We start from the raw sequence: 20,576 nt of genomic DNA on the forward strand, positions 1-20,576 counted from the left end.
CCTAAAGGGAGTACCAGATCCAGTATTTTAATTGCAGGAAAGGAAACAATGCTCCTTCAGTGGCAGTGGAAATATTTGTTACTGTAAAATATCTTTCCTGTTTTGAGAAATATCTAAACAGACAGAAATATAGAAAAATCTTTTGTTTAGAATCCTGTTAGAGTATTCTCTCAGCCAAGTTTTTTTTTTTTTCTTAATAAGCTGACAAAATAGAGGTTTGATGCTTTGTCAAGAAGCAAGCAAGGCTGTGTATTGTTCTTTAATTGCTTTAGTATTCCCAAAGACATCATACTGCATTACAGTGTCTGCTTTTTGAAAATTAAATTCTGTGATTTTAAAGTGATATTTAAGATCTGTTAACTTGAGTAGAATAAGCTGAATGTGTTTGCAAGAGCTAAAAAGTTTGGTCTAGTATAATTTTTGTGTCAGCTGAAAAATAATAAATAACATTCAGGCCATCATTTTCTCCTTCTCCTGCCTTTAGGAAAATCTGGAGATGATAAAGGTCAAATTTAGAGTTATCATGATTCCAGGAGCAAGATTTAGGAGCTTAGTTTTATTATATAATATTATGAAATTAATCACACTTGTTGAACATGATGGATCAAAATTTGCTGTTTATCATAATCCTGAACCAGTCAAAGAATGCCCACAGTTCACTTTGCTCATTCTACTGACATAATATTTAATATGGCCTAAACTATATATATATATATATATATATATATATATATATATATATATTCTATTGACATTTTGGTGTTCATAAAATGCTAGTAATAAAAAAATCTATTTCTATTGCTGGTATTTTTTATGTTAATGTAATTTGCAAGGAAAAACTCTTCAGTGATTCATATGAAATATGTTGGAGGGAGTTTGTATGTACAGATATATATAAATGTGCAGTTACACAAATTTTCAAGCAGTATAATTTAAGTAGGTTATTTAAAACGAGCCTTGCCAATTGTCTGGGATTTTCTTTTATATACTTTTTATTTTCAGGTGTTTGTCCCTACATTGAATTAATAATCTATGTTCAGGTCTGCTGGCTACAGATCTGCTGCCTTTGCATGTGAAGTTATCTTTTTTCATGTTACAAAGAATACTCAGCATTGAATTTGCAATTTTTCTGTCCACATTTATGTGATGCCACATGCTGAGGTACCTTGGAGTAGAACAGAGGGAGATGTGGATACCTGTTGTATAGCTGCATTCAGCAAGGGAACACCAGGGTCTCTGTCACAACAGAAGGACACTTGCAGAAACTTTAGGCAGCACAAGTTGGTTATGGGTTAATTTCAGTACTCAGCGTGAGGAGTAGCACCAAATGCTGAACAAACTGTTTCAATGTTAAGTAGTAAGGGGTTTGCCTCTATGTGATACCCATCAAAAGCAAAAGTCCAGGAGAAAACCATAAACACCAAGTAAAAAAAAATGCTGCATGCAGTATGATCAAGCTTTGATTCTGACTTTTGTGCAGTCTATTTGTACCACAATTTCGTATTTGTGGGGCAAGAATATACACCAAGAAGAATTTGGCCAGTGACTGAAGAATATCTCCTTGCTGCTTATCATAAAGCATGATCCTGCAGTTTTTAATATTTTTAAGTGGTGTGTGCTTCTATAGCTCTAAAACACATGTGCAAGTTATGTCTGATAGAATCTAGTCCAAAAAATATCAATAATGATAGTCTTTCTCATGTTATAGATGGTTATGGGTGAAAAATGTGAAATGAGAACAATCTAAAAGTATCACAATGGATGTTTTCTCTCCTGCAGTGTAGAAAGCAAAAGCAATTGAGGAAAAAAATATAAATTTAAAAATGAGTAGCATTGGCAATTGCAAAACCAAATCATTGACATTAACTGCATTAATGATAATGCATTCCATTCCAGTTCATGGTGAAGTAAAAGGAGTTGGTCTGGTAGATCAAATATGGCTTTCATTGCAAGACTGCGACAATGAAGGTGAGATAATAAAGCTATTCAGACTAACCTGTAAAGAATGTCATTATTAAATATACCTGATTAATTATTTATTCTTAGAACAGATGTTACTATAAAATACTACATATGTTTCAGTTATTTTTTCAGAATGTATGTATCTTGTTATGTATATTTGTGTATACATGGATACATACGTTTTTGGTTGAAAAAATATACATGCAGTCAAAATTGTAAATAATAATGATGCATATGATATTTTCTTATGATTCTGGAAAATTAATGTCAGGGCTTTCAACAGAATTTGAAAGGGACTTTTTTTCTATTGAAATATTTGAAAATATTGAATGGTCTAAATAACTTATGAAAACATAAGTGCTGTCTTGGTTTGTTCAATACAAATTCATTGTGAAGCAACTGTTACGAATTCATTGGTTTAAGCAAACCTAGCTGTGTATCCAGGGAGATGTTGCAAACCTTGTGTTCCAACCTTGTGTTAGGCTTGTGTGTGGTTTGGGTGGGGTTTTTAAAAGTTTTTTAACATTTTTTCAATCAACATCTTATTTTCCAGTCCAGGCAAGAGTAAAATCACAAAAGCTCTCCAGTACCTTTAATGCATTTTTCTGACAGAATGTCAAAAATTACTTTGTGTTCTATCAATAGTAATTTATGGCAACACGCCTAAATAATTACCATTGGCCAAATGCCAGACTTCTGGGCCCTACACTAACAAATACTACAAAGTACAATAGTTTCGAAAATTATAAATTCAGTTGCAATAATAGCATGCGTCTCACGTAACTGACTCACCTCTTCCAATTAACTTTGCATAATCAGAAATCACTTAGTTGTGTATTATCTTTTGAGTGGTCTCTCTGGACAGTAGTCATGGTGTGTGGTTTGCACATACTGTATAATTTGACTTGGTTCTGGGGCAATGCACAGCAGTCTTTGAGGTTACCAGTGTGCCATCAAAGCCAATGGGACTAGGGTATGTTCTCTGGCCCGTAGGGAAAGGCATCAATTGTGCCCACAGGTTTAAAACTCATTCTCCCTCATTCCTCAAGTAGGATGGTCCTATAAGTACTTGAAAAAAATTTTTGACACGTGCTCTCTTTTGAAATGTACTAGAACATTTTATAGGAGAATGCGGTTTGTCTTAGGTTAAAATAGTCAACTTACTTTAATATAGATTAAATAATTGTGGATAAAAGAAAAGAAGATATACCCCTGCATATTTTTATTTACTGGCTAATATGTGCTCTGAACCTCTTTGTCCTTGAAGCCTTTACCTTAGCACATGGGCCTGGGAGCAAGTAGTCTTGCACATACTGTTTACACCAGAGAGATTTTGCCTTGTTAATTACTGTTTGGATCTTCTTGTATGTCTGTTCCACATGGTCTTGTGTGTCTCAATTCACAAGATTAGTCAGGTATGAAGGGGTCATTGAAGCTATAGTTTGCAGTACCCTTGCTCCTTGTAAGTCTTGAGTTTATTTTTTGGGAGGAGGCTGGAGACATGGGGATGAGATGGGAACCCTATCTTATGAAAGAAAGGCAAGTGTTAGCACTGTGGCTGGTTCTTTGTGCAGTGGCTGTAGCAGAAGTGGGGAAAATCACCTTGGCCAGCACTGGCAGCATCATGGCCAAAGCATTGCCAGGTTCCATGTACTCCTGCCCTGCAGCTGTTGGAGGCTGGAACCTGTTTAGTTTCTGGAGCCCAAAAGTAGGCTTTCTGTTTGCTGAACCCAAGAAGAGTCAGATGCATTGGTATACCTACTTATTGATAGAAAAGTCAATCTGACTGTGAAGACTGAGGACTCTGCTTTTCTAAAATGGTGCCTTTAGGGAAATTGTCACCAAGGAAAGCATCAATCTCTCTTCTTTCAGATGAAATATATTTTATTTCAAATGCATTTCAAGCATTTTGTTAACCTTAATACATTTACAAGATGATTCTTTCTGTAGAAAGAGGGAAATTCAGAAGGCTCACCTCAGCAATGCTACAGCAATAACTGAGCAATAGAAATACTCCTTTCCTGGTTCTGTGTCTACAAAATTATATGACAGTAATATGCTGGAGAGATTTTTTACTTGACCTGGTAACAGAACAGGAGTTTGTTTAACTTGCACAGAAAGGGAAAGGATATTTCTATTTCTGTTTAAACACCTTGGAAATTTCTGTTCCTAGTGTGACAGTGGTATCTGGCACTCTTGGGCAGATAAGGAGTATTCAGGCAGAAATTTGAAGTCATTTAACATATCCTGTGTGTCAGATGTAGATGTAAACCCATGCACTCCACTTGCAGGAATACACTTTTAAATAAGAGAACAGTTTATTCACTGATTTGCTAACAGCATGCTCCAACAGCTATGGCAATTACACATGGTATCTACTATAGATTCACGTCTCATTTATTTGATGTTAGCTAAATTTATAATTACATAGTATCACTTAGTAATATTGTTTACTTTTATTATAAAGTGCGTGGGTCTACAGGTGGTACTTTTTGGCTGTAATATAGGTGTAATTAGCACATTAAATGTACCTGATTTGTTGCATCAAAAGGGTGCTGTAAAGGGTAGAATTCATAAATATGAAGAGTGGAAACTTCCCTTTTCCCAAGACCACTTTCCTTCCCCTTTTCTCAGTGTATCCTGTGAAGAGTGTTTCTTTGAATGGAGAACCATTTTGTATCCATGTAAAACAGAGAACAGAGTAAAGCAAACCAAGACTAGCCTGGAATAAGTACACATTGTTTTCACAATGGTTCCAAGTAGATGGGATTTGGAAGATTCAAATTGCTTCAATTAGTTCTGTTTTGTGCAGTAGTTTTCCTTACAAGTATTCTCCATCTTCTGCATTGAGAAGGGATTCCAATATACTATAATATCCTGGGAGAAAGAAAAGTTTATGGAGCCTTGAAATAGGTGCAGGACCTGAATGCACATTCTTCAAACTACCTACAAATGTATGCAAAACTTCGAGATGACTTTTCAGGAATCTAAAACCAGACCTTGGGGTTCAGGAGGAAACATCTTGTGTCTCATACTTCACCACCCTTAAAGGCCATGTGTTACTGCAGATGAGGACTACTTTAGTTAAGGTTCAGTTGATAGCAACTCGAAGGCTGTCTCTTTCTCATTCTGTGACACTGGATTTGTGGTAAGAGATAACCAGTGACATTTTTTTCACTGTTTTGTCTTTTTCCCTGGTGAAAGCCACTGATGACTGGCCACCAACTGAATGTAACTTCACTCACCAACCCTCTCTGGGCCCAGCTATCCAGATGGTTTTTAACCCTGAGAACTGTGCACTCGTACAAGCCATGAGCAGCTAGTCTCTCCAGGAGACTGCTGTGGGAAATGCTTTTAAAGGCTTGACTAAAGTACAGGCAGACAAAATCCATAGCCCTTCCTTCATCCACTGTTACCTTGTCATAGATGTAGACCAGGTTTGTCAATCAGAACCAACATCTCATAACACATACTGTGTGGGCCTGATCACCTATGGTACCTACATCTTAAGTTTTCAATCAAGAGAGAAGCTGTGGGGTGAAATATTTGAGCCAAGATTGTATCAAAATGGGGCAGTGATCTCTGGTCCTGGACTTGCAAGTCTGCAGAAGATGGAGAAAGAAGAGATGCATAGAAATCATGTAGTTTATCTTCATGGAGCATAATATTAATGGGATTAACTGGAATTTGGCTCTTGGTTGTTTGCTGTCAGTCCACTATCTTGATTGTTGACCACAATCAAGATAATGATGAATGTTTTTAAGGAAAATTGTTAATTGATGTGGAAATACTTAGTACTTATTAGTAGTGACTGTAAAGGAAGGCAGTTGTTTTACTAGAGGCACTGAGTGATTATGAGATGCATCTTTTAAGAATTGCCCAGATTTCACAGACACAAGGTAAAATTTCATAGCAAGGAAAATGGAGAATTGGTCAGTAACAGCTGTGAGGATGGTAATTGATCAAAGATGTTAATATTATTGTAAGGGAACAGTAAGCAAAATAATCCTATTATAAATGAATATATGTGACACAGTTCCATAAGTCCTATTGTACTGTAACAAGCAGTATTATTTCCCTAATTTGTATATAAAAACTCTCCTGCCAGGTCTTATTAAAAGGTCATATATTGAAAATACAGAATATTTGGAATTACTCAAGATAACTGGATGGTAGCATTGCCTTCAATATTTGGGTAGAGACAGAATGGTTTAAAAATTGACAGTGATTCTCTTTTGCAAAGGGGCGAGACATATTTATGCTGTGTCCTTCAAATACTCTGATCTTTCTTGTGGCTATAAACTGACACTTGTCAAAATTGTAGCGTGTAGCATTTCCATATTTTACATGCATACCAATGATTGCATTTAAACACAAATTCTAGGGATGTCATAAGGTAAAGCGCCTTCTTTCCTAAGAGCTTTGACTTTTCAAGTACTTGCAGGAAGCTTTGAGAAAGCATCCCTTGATTTATTGATTAATCTCTCAGGCATACAGTGTCATGCAAATGAAGTGTAAAATAACTCTCAGATATCCATTTTTTAAAATGCGTGTGCAATTGCTACACTCTTTCCTGTGAGTTGGGTTTCTACTAATGCACATTTTCTATGGTTCTGTGGGGAGCTATTGTTAATGCCGGGTTCTGTTTCAGTTTCTGAGCAGTTGCTTATTCACACTCTCTTTTTTTTTCCTTTAACTGTCCCTGAATTAGAAGCTCTGTAAAATATATGTACTGGCTGTCTCTGAGCAATGGTGGTTTGAGCTTCAGCTCTTAATGTCCTTGACTCACTAATCAATAGAAAGCAAAACAACTACAGCATGAGCAGCAGTACTGTAAAAGGAAACTTCTGTTGGATATTGCGCTGGAAGTCATGAGGGTAAGGACTCTTATTGAGAAACATACAATATTTTCTCCTTCAAGAGTGCAGAGCACAAATGTTTTCTTTTCTGCTGCCTGCTTGGAAAATGAGCATCATATCCAATGCATCATACTGGGAAATAAAATCAAAAGTCTAGCTCAAACTAAAGAAAAACAGATGAAGACATTAAATGATCCTTGTTAACAGTGTAGAGAGCTGTTAACCCAAAATACTTTTGGTCTTTAAAGTGTTAGGTATAAAGGTCCAGTTTTACCATCCCTTAATTCTAACTTCTTTTTCATTGAGAAATGATTTATGAGGTTCTATACCTAAGTATGTATAATTCTGTTTGACCTCCATTCTCATTTCATGAACTTCTAGACTAATGAAGCAAGCAATTAAATAGTTTTAATACTGGCTGCAATACTAACGTTGGTGACTACAATTTTATTATGCTTACTTGGAAATCTAATACAGGTAGAAGCATCCATAAAATTACAAGCTTATGCATCCTTATCTATGGAGCATAAATTCAGACATTAGAGGAAGAGGCAGTTACAGTGGAAATCTTTATGAGATATTGTATATTTTGAAGAAACGTTTTAGCTTTGGGTCACTGTAAATAGTCTGAGTTTAATATGATTGTCTGCTGCCTTCCTGTTGTAAGTAATTGGAGTATATAAGAGGGTCAAAACTCTTTATCTTGATGTATAATTTCATGGGTCAGGCTATTTAGTCTCTTCTGGTACTAGTTTTCCCTTTTACTAAGTAAATTCAGTTACAGGAAAATTGGTTCAAAAAATAGAGACTCATTCAAATACAGAATTTTCTGTGAATCCCTGGCCTCTAATAAGTTGATTTGTTTGTCTTCTGTACATGCTTTTATCCTTAGGTTAAAAAAAGTAATCTTTATGCTTGTCATTAGAGCTCTTAACTGTTTGAATTAAAAATATGGCCTTAGTACTTCATGAAGTAAAAACTATTTTTAGATGAAAAAAAAATTGTAGTGAATACTTATGTTTTTGTGCTTTCAAACAAAAGGCAGTATTGAGCCTGATGCATGTAAAACCTGCAAAAGCCTAAGAAAATATGCGTATTTCTTCAGATAATTTTATCTTCTGTTGATGTGTAGGCATTTCTCTGTTAAACAAGATATTATTCTTCCTTGTGCAACAAAAATCTTGCAGAAGCTGTCCAGGAACCTCTTGCTTTCCAACTAAAATTAGGTGACATTTTGTCCTGATTTTGCCACAGCATTAGCCAGCACTGCTCTTCGAAGCAATGGCTCAGATCCAAGAAGCAAATAAAACTAGGAATAAATTGTTTCATTTTTTTCCTTCTTGAAATGAGAAACTGACAAATTTCATAAGACTACTTTTTTTTGGTAATGTAACTGCATCTTACCTTTGTCTTCCTCCCTTCCAGTCATCAGCTTGAACTTTCTCCATATAAATCACAGTTCATGTAAAAAGAATGAAGAGATACATGCCATACATGCTCAAATTACTCCACACTAGAAAAAATAAAATGTACATTGATTTTTGATTCAAATGCTTTGTTTAGATCAATGCCATAATCAATATTCTGAATAAAACGCAAACATTATGCAATATTAGAATAAATGTTTTGCACTTGATGAAGAGAGTATATGGAATGAGACTTAACGTCATAAAAAGTTTCAGTTCAGCACATCTTTTGCTTGTACTTTCCCTTGAATGATTTGGTTTAGTTGCATAGTCTCCAAATTTATGTAACTCATATGTTAAGATATAATTGGCAAGAGGGATGTGAGTATCCAAAACTTAGTTTTGTATTTAGTTAAGTCATCATTATGGGAAACTTCTATTTATTCTGACAGTTATGTAGGTTAGGTTGGTAATGACCAAGAAAGTCTGACTTCAGACCTCCAGTTTATTACAACTCATTGAAATATAGTATTTCAAATTCTGTTGGTGCAAGAAGGATTTTAGGCAACTAAAGTTTTGCATCTTGCTTTGTGAATATATTTCAGAAGATGACCATCATGTAACATTTTCCTTCCTGAATGACTTAGGTGGTCACTTGTAGGGAACATAACCAGTAAGAAGAAATGTGACTGATATTTTTGGTATAGGTGGAAACTGAGTCCATGAATGTGTGACTATCTCAAGAACAGTGATTTTCCCAAATATATGAATTAGATGTTATGATGCATATGATGTTATGATGCCATTGATGGCTAGGTTTTTTTTGTGTGTGCTGGTTGAAGATGGCAAAAAATTAGCTTCTTTATATTTTAAAAGGATCATGTTTAAAGGCTCTTCTTTCAAAATCAGTGCAGTAGGTATAAAGGTAGGGGGTTTGTTATTATACTTTTCCTTTCATGATTTCCTCTCTAATGAATCAAAAAGCTGTGAACAGTAGTTGGTGACATTTTATCCATCTCCCAATCAGAGTAAACTCTCAGAACAGTACAGATCATCTTGTATCTGAGATATAAGTCTGCAAAACTCATGTGATAGTCAACTGTGGTACTTCTAGAAAGTAGGATTAAAAAAAAGTGCTCACTGGTGGCTCAACTGGATCCTTATTAATAATATAATTCAAGCTACTCTTGCTATTAAGCAGTTAGGCTTAAATTTGATGTTCCCAAAATAGTGTACTCCAGATTCTTTATGATGTTTGTTTAAAGACTAGTAATTAATTTAGTGCTGATTTCAAAGCTTTTTGAATGAAGAGCTGCTATTGGAAATAAAGTTATCACATTTTAAACTACTTATTATTTTCTTTACTGTCTTGGACAAATTTGCATTTCAGAGAGACAGATACATAATGTTCCTTTAAAGGATGAATGAAGTTCTGTCATTCCTTGTTCGGGGAAGATGAATAGCTTTTTTCTGTCTTCCACTTTCATTTTGACGTTCTTTTATTTTTATTCTTTAGTGTACTTTTCTCTACAAGTCTGAGTGGCAGCTTATATAACAGCAGTGTACTTTTAAAACTAATATTAAACTCAAAATCTAGCACCTCAGCAGAAACTCAAGCCCAAATCAAGCTTTGCCTCAACCTGCTTAAGTGACTCCATGTGAACTTTGAAGTCAATGTGAACTCTGAGAAGTCAAATGGGAAGCTGGCAGTTAGAACACAAGAAATAATTTTCTAAATATCTATTGCCTATAATATTTTGCTTTTGTTACCTCAATATCTCCAAATAGTCATAGATCCAGTGTACAAATGAAATTTTGTTTTTTAAAGCACTTCAGTTTGTGCACCTTTATATTTGTCCTGTTTCCTTGCTCCATTGTCCCACTCTACATCACTCCCCACAATTATTTTGTATTCATATATCCTTTTCTTTCCTATATACTATACCTGGTTTCTTTCTATGATTTAGTGGTTAAAGTTAATAGACTCTCATCTTTTTTTTCACCTTTCTTCTGTTAATAAGTTTTTCCTCTCAAATATGTTTTTATTGTGATGAATTTTTCTGCCCTCAGTAGGAATTGCAAGACTCTCTTCACCTTGTGGACTTCTTGACTCCTGTAGACTATTCAGTCATAGGTCTGAGGTTTCTCCCATAATGGTTGTTTTAGATGCCAGTGTTGGCTACCAGGGTTACTAAAATACACTCAAATGCAACTAAGAAAATAGAATAATATAATCACTTCAGTTGAAAAATACCTTTAAGATCATCAATTCCAATCATTAACTTAACACTACCAAGCCCACCACTAAACCATCTCCCTAAGCATCTCTGGTGATTTACAAGAACACATCAGCTTGCCTTCCTTGAAATAATAGTACCACATTCCTTCTATCTCTGCCTTCCCATCGTGACTCATCATGTGAAGTTTGCAGGAGTTGTAAGCAGATCTGGTTTGTACCTGTGCTTTGCCTGTGTACTGTACACTAAATATTATTTCATTAGTTGATAATTTCTCTAATTAAAATTCAGAGTTGTTTTAAAACAAAACAATATTATTTTACTGTGACTGTAGAAGACCAGGTAAGGAATAATACAAAAGTCAAAAAACCTTTCCCTTGCAATGATTTGCTGTGGTGTTAAAAGTGTGGTATAAATGTGTGTTTTTATGTAAATACATGTATATGTCCTTCGTCTTAAGTTGCCAAGAACATATGTAATCTCCCATATTTAAGAAAGCAAAATTCCAGGAGAGGTCTGAATGACTTAGGTATTTCAAGAGGAAAATAGCACCCATGGAGTAGACTTAATTGTAGACTACTAAAAACCCTGATGATATTGCTCCTTTTCTAACCTATAACTTCTAAACATCCTTCAGAAAATTGCTTACTGTTCTGAAATGAGGCTTTCTTCAGCTGATACTCTATTTTTGTCTGTGAATCAGCAGATTCCTTTGGGGCTTTTTGGTTCCTTACATGAGACTTTAATAACTGTTTCAAAGAAAAGGCATTTTGCCACACACTTTTGGAAATGTGGGATTGTACAAAGCTACCAAGTTCAGCATCTGTTTGTGTGATTACCTACTTCCAGGGTAGAAACAATCAAGAAAACACAATGCACATGAATTAGTCATTGCTACTGACAGTGAAATTGAACTTCTCTTGAAGCTGATAGTGTAAATCCCATTCATTGAAAGCAAATAAAGATTTGTCTCTGAATTGTTTAGATTTCTGTGGAATATGGGTAAGCTTTCAGTCTTCACAAACACTGAGAACCTATTAAAACAAGATTAAAAAGCCCACAAAACAAGACAAAAGCTACTACTGAAGTTTACTTTTGCTGACTAATAGTAAATTAAACTCTTACATGTGTTTTTTTCAAATGTCATTAGAACAAGTAATGGTGGCTGTCAACAGTGATGTACATAATAACTCAACCGCATCAGATAACAACAGACTGGGTAAGGCAACGCTATTCTAGGAAGTGTTTGTGCCATAAAGTCCACTCGTTTAATTCAAAACAGGACCCTATGTAGCTTTTAAAAAAATGTCAGCCAGTCAGGTAAGTTTTGGGAGATAGATTTTTACTCCATCTCATAGCAGAACACATCCTGGGGATTTTTATGTATTTCAGTGTGCCATCATATTTAGTTTTTAATTTTTAAGTTCCATTTGATATTTAAATACAATTAATTTCAAGATAATTGACTAATATTTCCCCCAGTTCCACTTTTTTCTACCATTACAGAGGCAGCTGATGCCACTGAGTGCAGCAGCCTGCTCAGACCAGCCAAAAAGAATGATGTGCACAGAGCTAAGGAAAGTTAGAGAGGATCCTGGTACTTACTTAGAGTAAATATGTGGCATAGTGGGATACCCTACAAGTAATTGGTGTACCAAAGACAGACAACTTGATTGTGCACATTGGGCTGTTCACCATAAATCTTGGCACAAGGCAGAGCACCTGGCTGAGGTTTTTCTGACCCATACCTAGCACAGTCCCTGGTTGCAGAATTCTAGATGTACTGCATTACAGTTCAATCTGAGTATATTGATATGTTAAAGACAAATAATAGTACATGTTACACATTTTTATTTAACAAATAAAACCTTTAGCCACAAGATAGAGGTAATGTCATCATTTTTATAAATTAATGTATCATTTTAATGTAATTTATTTATGCTTTAAATGCTTTTTATGTGTATGTGTTTGATTGTCAAGTATTCATTTGTTTTGTCTTTTGTATTGATTTTTCTTTGACTTTTTTTCTTTTTTTAAGCATGATTTCTCACACTTTATTTTGTTTTTTTTAGGTTTTGTTTTATTTCATAAGATCCCACTGGATGGGTAAATGAAATAAGGAAAAGATGAGAGAGGGGCTGTTGAGCTTGTGGAATCTGTGTGCTGCACTGTAGGGAGTGGACAGTGTTCTTGCCCAGTGAAGTTCCACCTCCCTTGGATTTCTGTTTTAAACATTTGTTATGTTTTGAGAACTAAAGAAGTGCATTCAAATCAGTAGCTGTTTTTCCAAGAGCAGGGAAAGGTGAAGCCCTGAGGCAGCTAAAAATCTCAAGAAATTCCAGAAATAAGCTACCACACTCTTTCCTATTGCCTTGTCCTCATTGTGTCTTCCAAAATGACATAGAAATGAAATTATATTGTTTCCTCTGTCAATTTTTTTCTGTTCAAACTTAACTGGAAAGATGTTGTTTTTATAAATAATATTTATCAAAGGTGAACTGCAAAGCTGCTTTTATTTTATTGAATTAATGCCTCTGCAAAATTTCTTCAATGCTTAGTTTGAGTGTGTGTGCAAGCTCACTGATTTCTGTGGAAATGCTCACATGCTTAAATTTAAGTTTTTGTATCTTTGCAGGATATGGTCTTAACACCTGAAGCAGTAAATTGCAGAGCTGGCCCTGCAAATCTTAATATGTATGTAGTTCCACTGACTTTACCAGGAAGATGGGGAGTCTGAGCTATATACAGAAAGGTGGCAATACTGTTTGGTGTGTTTGGGTATTGAACCAGTGCCATCACTTAGACATTTGGTTAGGTTGTGCTTACTTGAGATAGTCCCTAAGTTTGAATAAGCACGCAAATCTGTAGTAGGCCAGAATGCTGATTCTGAGCCAAGAGCAAGAATAGCAATGGTATGTGGCTGGTCCTTCAGATGTAGACTTAGAGGCTTGTTTAACTGTCCATATTTAACTGTGAAGTATGCTTCAGAATGTGCTTCACTATATTGCAGAAAAGAGTCTACTGTAATAAATAAAGCTAGATGAAGGTATGAGCGTACTTCAAGAGCAAGACTGCATTTAGATATAGTACTAGAAATTAATTTTCATTTGATTTATGTATCAAATCCTGAGGGTCTACTTTGATCTTTTCCATTTAGGGAATTTTAAGAAGTATGAAATGTCAGAGTTTTTTTTAACTGAGAGTTAGCTACAAAGACTAGTAGTGAAAGAACGAGGTAGATGCTTATGTTTCTGTGTATTCTGGTTAAATTTTTGAGATATGATTTGAATTTAATTCCTTACAACTATGTTCAGTAAAAAAAAAAAAAAAAAAAAAAATTGAGATGGTATTATATTGTCCCTAATGTATTTGCTTTTTATTGTTACCTGCTTTTAATTTCAGCCATTTTCACTCTTCCATTGCGACACACTGTTGCCTTTTCTTTTACTGTGGTCTTTTAAGAACCTACACCATCCCTCTCTTTCTACAGTACTGTCTCGACTCTTTAATTATGTTTCTGTGTATTTATTTGCTTTGTACCTTCTAAGACTCTTAATCCTTCAACTTTTTTCTTGTGTTCTCTTGAGTGTCTTTCATAAAAATTCTTTATTCCTGCTGTGCTCAAGTTTCAGAAATATCCTCATTAGTCAAGAAATGTGTCCATATTTGCATACTTCTAGGCCTATGCAGGGACATATTTCCTTTCCCTTTCCACTAGTTAGGGAAGGGGAGATGCAGTCACTAAAAATCTGTCCCAAAGACGTATTTTGCTCCCCACATTAAAGAAGAGGACAGAGCTGGAAGTCTACTGATGACCTAGGAATCGTGTTGTCTTTGTCGCCCTGCACATACTGTGGTGATCTGGGGAGGGATGGCAGCAATTAAGGATATCCATCATAGTTCCTGTTTGAAGTTAGATGTCATCAAGTGCTCTGCTGTTCCTGAGAAAGAGTATTAGGAATGTCTCCCTTTTTTCCTCCCTAAGTCTGTGAATTATAAGACATGGTCTTATTTTCTAGAGATCCTAACTTTCTCTTCTGCTTACTGACTCACTTTTAACTCCTTTTAATTATTTTCTTCTTGGACTTCTTGCTTATCCACAAGTCTGTCCTCCTGTTGAAATAATATCTGATATCATAGAGGTGATTATAAATCAGTAGGCAATCATCTAGTGGCAATATTTGAACTAAAGTCAGTGGACTTACATCAAACATATATTGGATCATGAACAGAGCTTGACCCAGTAGCCCAAATTCCAGTTTGAAGTTTTGCTGGAACAAAGTGACCATATTTCTGTTATGTGTTCACAATTTATTGCCAAATTAATGAGGTGAGAATCTGAACCCTTTTCTTTTGGCAGGGAAAAAGCAAACTTGCAAAGCTGGAATTTGGCAGTTGACTTTTGAAATATTTTATTTTAAAAAGTAGTTCTTTCTGATTCATAATATTTATATGCATAAATATGCACAGTTGTTGATTGGGGATTTTACATAATTTTTTTGTAATTTATTTTGTAGCACTTTGCAGTTCATCTTTATCGGATAGGGGTAGGTTTGACCTTCAAATGTTTCAGAATGTACTGACACAGTATTTTGGATTTTATGTAATCATGGAGGTACCTTAATAAACAACAACTGATCTATGCACCACTGAAATATATATATATTTTTATATCTGTATTGTAGAAATACTTCTTACAAATTTTGTACTACATTATATTAGACACTCAGTACATTATTACTTGATGCAGATATTCACAGAATATTATGGATTACAGCACGTGATTTGTTACTAATAATGTCTTAGCACAGATGTTTAATGCTTGATGGAAAAAGACTACATGTTCCTAAAATGTTTTTTTTTTCAGTATGTAGACAGAATGTCTTAAAGCTAAGGGAGCTAAACTTTTAACATGGAAATTATGATACCGACTAGCTTCTGTCTTTCAGCTTGATTGTAAGTGACATTGCTTGTAACTGGAGAGATTCTGATCTGCCCAAATGGTGTTGGTTTACAAAGGGCTCACTTAATTACAAATTCTTGACCTCCTTAAAATAAGTGCGACTGAAACTAAAAATCATACAGGAACCATTAACATGGTAAAAATTGATGAACATCCAGGATTTGACATTAAAAAGCTTTTATATTGTTTTACTGAGCAATAAAAAAGGCTATGAAATGTCTAAAGGTAGAGTCACTATTTTTTTTCACTGTGCCAGACATGAAACTAAAACAAAAGCATATTTCTAAGGTTATGCTAGAAGGGGTTTATTTGTACTAGAATTTATTTTAGATAGACATTTAATATGCTCGGAGACATTTTGAGATAAGCTGTTGAGCAGTTTGATGGGCAGATTAGTTTGAGGCCTGGAGAGGAAGCACTGCTGGGGGTGTTTTGGTGTGAGGCAAGTCATGTCATCCAGTCTGTTAAATAAACCTGTTTCTGTTGAATGTGATGGAAATTTGACCAGTGGCCAGGTCTATGTTGCAAAGAAGTGCATTGTTCGCAGGCAGAGGTCAGAGCTGTACTTGCTGCAGCTGCCTGTCATGAAAAGCGGGGTGGGAGCAGTTGCAAAATGTCTGCTCCTGAAGAAAGCTGTCTAGGGACCATCTCGTTTTTAGTGTGAGTCCTGGAAGCTCACAGAAAGGGCAGACTGAGGCTGCTATTTTCATGGCAACATGTGTCTTGAGTATCCTAACCTGTGAAAGGCAGTCTTTATCCTTTCCACTGCCTTTGTCTACCAGCTGGAACTCTCCCAGGCAGCAGTGAAGCAAAACATGCATTTCAGTGGGAGCAAGATCAAGATCCTTGGTAACAGCAGACAGTGCCAAGAAAACCTGTGGACAGCTAGCTGAAAACAATTTTACTTCAAGTAGTTCTTGTGGGTATCGCTTTCTCTTTTTTGACTGTAGGCAGAAGCACTAAAAATCAATTTTTTCCTAAGAAAGCAAATTCCTAAGCCTGTTTTTTCAAAAACTGTAAAATATATGGAATTTTATCATATGAAAATGACCCATACACTTCCAAGTAGCTCTTCAAACAGAAGCCTTCATACAAAGTTTGTCAAAGTTTGTCCCTTTACCCAGTTGTCCATGTTAAGCTGACAACTAATCATCACCATGAAGGCCATCACTTCGTTTGCATCTATTTTAATACTTAAAAACTTGCAAATGGTTTCTAAAATTGGAATTTATGATCCAATAGATTAAAAAAAAAACCCTTTCTAAGCTCTTTTTAATTCAGCCATTTTTTTGCAGTTAAGAATTAATAATAATTATTATTGTTAACAATAATAATATTTTATTATTTGAAATTATTGAAAAGTTACTAGTAGAGTGAGCAGCTAAGTATGTTGTCCTTGTTTATTTCAAAAGAAAACCCCAAAAGCTTATGTAAAGGTTTTTAGTATCTTCTTCTCCATTGTTCTCTCTGGCTTTTTCTCTTCCCTCCAAGTTTTGGTGGTTCTGTTTTCTATTCTTCAGAGAGCTCATTGCACTACTTTGTGAGTTGTGGTAAGCTGTCTTCTTCTTAGGGCACTAATGTGTAGAGTCTTGGAATATCCTTTTGAAGGACTTTGCCATCATTATGTGATGGTGTAAAGTATTTCAGATTATAATGCAGGTCCATGTTGTGTGAGATTCTTGTCATCTGATCTCCAGAACATGAGTTTGTGGGTGGTTGGAAGTACTGAGCATGAATGCAACATCATAGGGTGCACAGAGAATGCAGGTGCTGTGTATTTCATGTGTCCCAGCCCATTTTATTGTCCCACTACCATTGGAATGTGTATGCCCAAACTTTTAAAGCTGGCTTCCATTTGCTCTGTTTTTATTTTATTCATACAAATTAAATCTGCTCTGAAGATGGCAAATGATGCATTGATTGGAAATAAATATAGCTGTATGTGACTGAACTTGGACAATATGGTATTGTCTTTTAATCAGCCTCAAGATTAACTGGATGACTTATTTTCATCCAAAAAAACCCAATAGATTGGAAGAGCCCACATGAGAGTATGTATTGTTTTGGTATGGACATGCTATATCCTTCTAATTTTAATAGCAACCTTCCATGACAAGCTATATTTTTGCAGCTGCAAGGAATGTGTAGGGTAAGCATGTGTTCTGGCCTGCAGCAGAGTTGTAGGCAGCATAGAGCCAAACTGCCTTCATTTTGAAGAGGGCCATTCCCCCATGGTCTCTAGGGGCAGCAAGTCACAGCAGGGTTACTAAGCAGAATACCTTTTAATATAGGAGGAATCTTGTCTCCTTGCATACATATTTTCACTGTTACTTAGTTCCTCACTGGAATGAAAAGAACAACCATATAGAATTTCAGGGAACTATCTGATATTCAAGCAAGTAAAAGGTAAAGTCATGGCTTTCTTATGATAGCTTTGTTTTTTTTTTTTGTTTGTTTGTTTGGGTTTTTTTTTTGTTTGGTTGTTTTTTTTTGTTTGTGGGGTTTTTTTTGTTTTTTTGTTTTGTTTTGTTTTGTTTTGTTTTTATGCAAGCAGAGTAGGACTCCCTTGTCAGGTATGTCCATAAAAATCAGAAAATAAATCCTGATTTTTTTTCCTGAGTATTTTAGTATTCTTTTTAGAGGTTTTTAACACAGCTACTTCATAGGTCTCACTGACTTTATTAGTGTGTGAGCATAATTGGGCTGCAGCACCACTGCACAAACCCAAGACCAGAGTCTCAAACAAATACACTTCAAATCTTTCACTGCCATTCAGAGTTCTCTGTTACTGAGTCTTTTTTATATTTCAGGCTCAGTTTAAAAACAAGAAGAGTAATTCCATTGATTTCAAAGTATAGAACTTTAACATTCTTTCCTAAAATATTTTTTTCACACATGTAAAAAAGTAATACTCTAAATTTTAGCACAAAATTGCCTTCTACCAGAGCATCACATTATGAAAGCTGGATAGTGGGAGAAAGGCAGTGGGCACAAACTGATGCACAGTAAGTTCTACCTGAACACCAGGAAGAACTTCTTTGCTGTGCAGGTGAGCAAGTACAAGAACAGATTGCCTGGAGAGGTTGTGGAGTCTCCCTCAGTGGAGATATTCAAGAACCATCAGAACACATTCCCATACCATGGGCTCTGGGATGACCTGGCTTGAGCAGGGAAGTTGCACCAGAGGACCCATTGTGCTCCCTTTCAACCTGACCCATTCTGTGATTCCATGGTTTAAAAATTACTTGCTGTTATCCATCAGCAAGCTGTGAGTCTTTTCTCCCCTTCTTCCCTCTAATTCTTTGTGTTGAAAATCTTTCATGTTTCTTGTAAGTAACAGACAATCATTGTTTTTATTCCCAAGTGCTACCATAACAGTTTGGACAATCTATAAAAAATGTATTACATGAAATTCCTTTTAACAGTCCAATAAAGTTCTATAATTTTATATCATTGTGTCTTTCACTATCTGTAAATTGATCATATCTTGTATTTCATTAGTAATAGTTCAGTGCATTGAAAAATATGTCAGTTTTTGAGTTCCTCACCTGTTAGCCGTTGTTAGAAAAATGCTATTATTGTCTTTGTATTCCAATAAGAAGTGAGATTCAATTCCTTAATTATATTTTTATAGCATCATTAATTCTTTTTCTATTTATAAAGCACTCCCCCCACCCCGCAGCTGTTTGCAGTAGTTTTATTTCTATTTAAGATACTTTAAAAGTATGTATCATGAACATTCAAACAAATGTACATGTATTCAGGTCAAATAACTATATGTTCAGCTTTGCCTGTAAGACACAAAGTTTTACATATCAGGCCATACTTCTCTACTCAGAACTTTAGACAAAAAAAAAAGTTGTTTGGTTAAATACTCAAGTATGGCATGGTCATTTTCCAAATTATTTTGAGGAAACATCAATGCTGTGATTTGAAGCCCATGTTTTGCTTTGGAACTTCTGTTTGGCCTGAACTATCTGGATTTCTAGACAAATTTAATGAAACAATAACAAAGAACGTTGAAATGGTTGTATCACAGGTTATGTCCAAATTTTTTATCTTTTTTGTTTTTCACTTGGGCATGCAATATTTACCCATTAATGTGATTGCTGCATTTAGACTACAGCAATTTCCTTAATACATTGTGTCTGTAATCAGTAAAATTCCAAATAGTGTGTCATGATAATGTGACAGTGCCTTTTATACCTGCCACTTGAAAGTGCTGCGCTTTTTACATGTTCAGAAGGAGAAAAGTATTTTAACTGACCATTCTAGCCATAACACCTTCCAAAGATAGCTGATGCACAGAACAAATATATGCAAGTGTGTGTTGGGAACCACACATCAGGGATAGTGTGGCCTAGAGGACGGAGGGATGCACCCCCACAACCGCTGATGGCAGTTCCTTAATAACTTCTTATAGCTCATGTTGGATACTAGAAGTCAGAGACCAGAAGGTGATGAGTGATGAAACTTCAGATGGGCAATTGGCTATGAAGTTTGTTGATGACTAGTGTGTTTTACTGAAGAATCACCATGTTTTCCCCTTGAGGGGTTTTAGCAAAATTTCAGTGTCTACAGCATTGAAGTATATGATGCCTCAGGAATAGATGTGTCATCCCTGCCTCAGGGAAGTATTTATGATGTCTTTACTCCAGGAGATATACCAGCATAGACCATGCTGCCTAAACCAGAATCTCTTTTTCTAAAGATGCATGCCATTAAATAAATTTTAATGTTTCTTTATGAGAGTAAGCATGATGCTGAGGTCAGAGCTTATAAATTAGCTCACACTTTTCATCCCCAAATGTCTCTCAGAGAGAAGGTCAATAGGGCTAGCTATATCAGAGATTCCTGGTACACTTTGTTCTATGTTCATTACATAGTCATAAAAAGTTGCTTCACTTATATTAGATGTCTTAAAAATCCTAGGAAAAATCAGAGGACTCTATGTATCTGTAGAGATTAACTATTGGAATTAGAACAAAATGTGAAATCTTGATAAGTTTATACTTTTTGAAAGAAAAATTTATGTAATACTCCCATTTTCATTCAGATTCAGAACTGTGTGTTTCTGTAAATAAGAGAAGTCAAAATTATGAAAGAATATCAGTGTTGGCTTCCTCCTGGTAAGACCCACTCATTGACT

At 35.4% G+C, this 20,576-nt stretch overlaps 1 protein-coding gene across 5 annotated transcripts in view; it reads left to right on the plus strand.

Moving 5' to 3' along the window:
* NTRK2 (neurotrophic receptor tyrosine kinase 2) overlaps positions 1-20,576 on the plus strand; it is a 193,596-nt gene that overhangs the window by 74,974 nt on the left and 98,046 nt on the right. For 2 of the 5 annotated variants that reach the window (XM_031507311.2, XM_077790317.1), the window contains exon 12: positions 1,897-1,968. The exons of 1 other annotated variant lie outside the window; for it this stretch is intronic. In XM_031507311.2, coding sequence (XP_031363171.1) covers positions 1,897-1,968 — 72 coding nt within the window. Of the gene's footprint in view, positions 1-1,896; positions 1,969-11,614; positions 11,684-12,536; positions 18,878-20,576 lie in introns of those variants that run through there. 2 more of the 5 variants (XM_021534433.3, XM_021534434.3) reach the window with 2 other exon arrangements.

Source organism: Lonchura striata, chromosome Z, assembly GCF_046129695.1.
Source record: "Lonchura striata isolate bLonStr1 chromosome Z, bLonStr1.mat, whole genome shotgun sequence".
Classification (NCBI taxonomy): domain Eukaryota; kingdom Metazoa; phylum Chordata; class Aves; order Passeriformes; family Estrildidae; genus Lonchura; species Lonchura striata.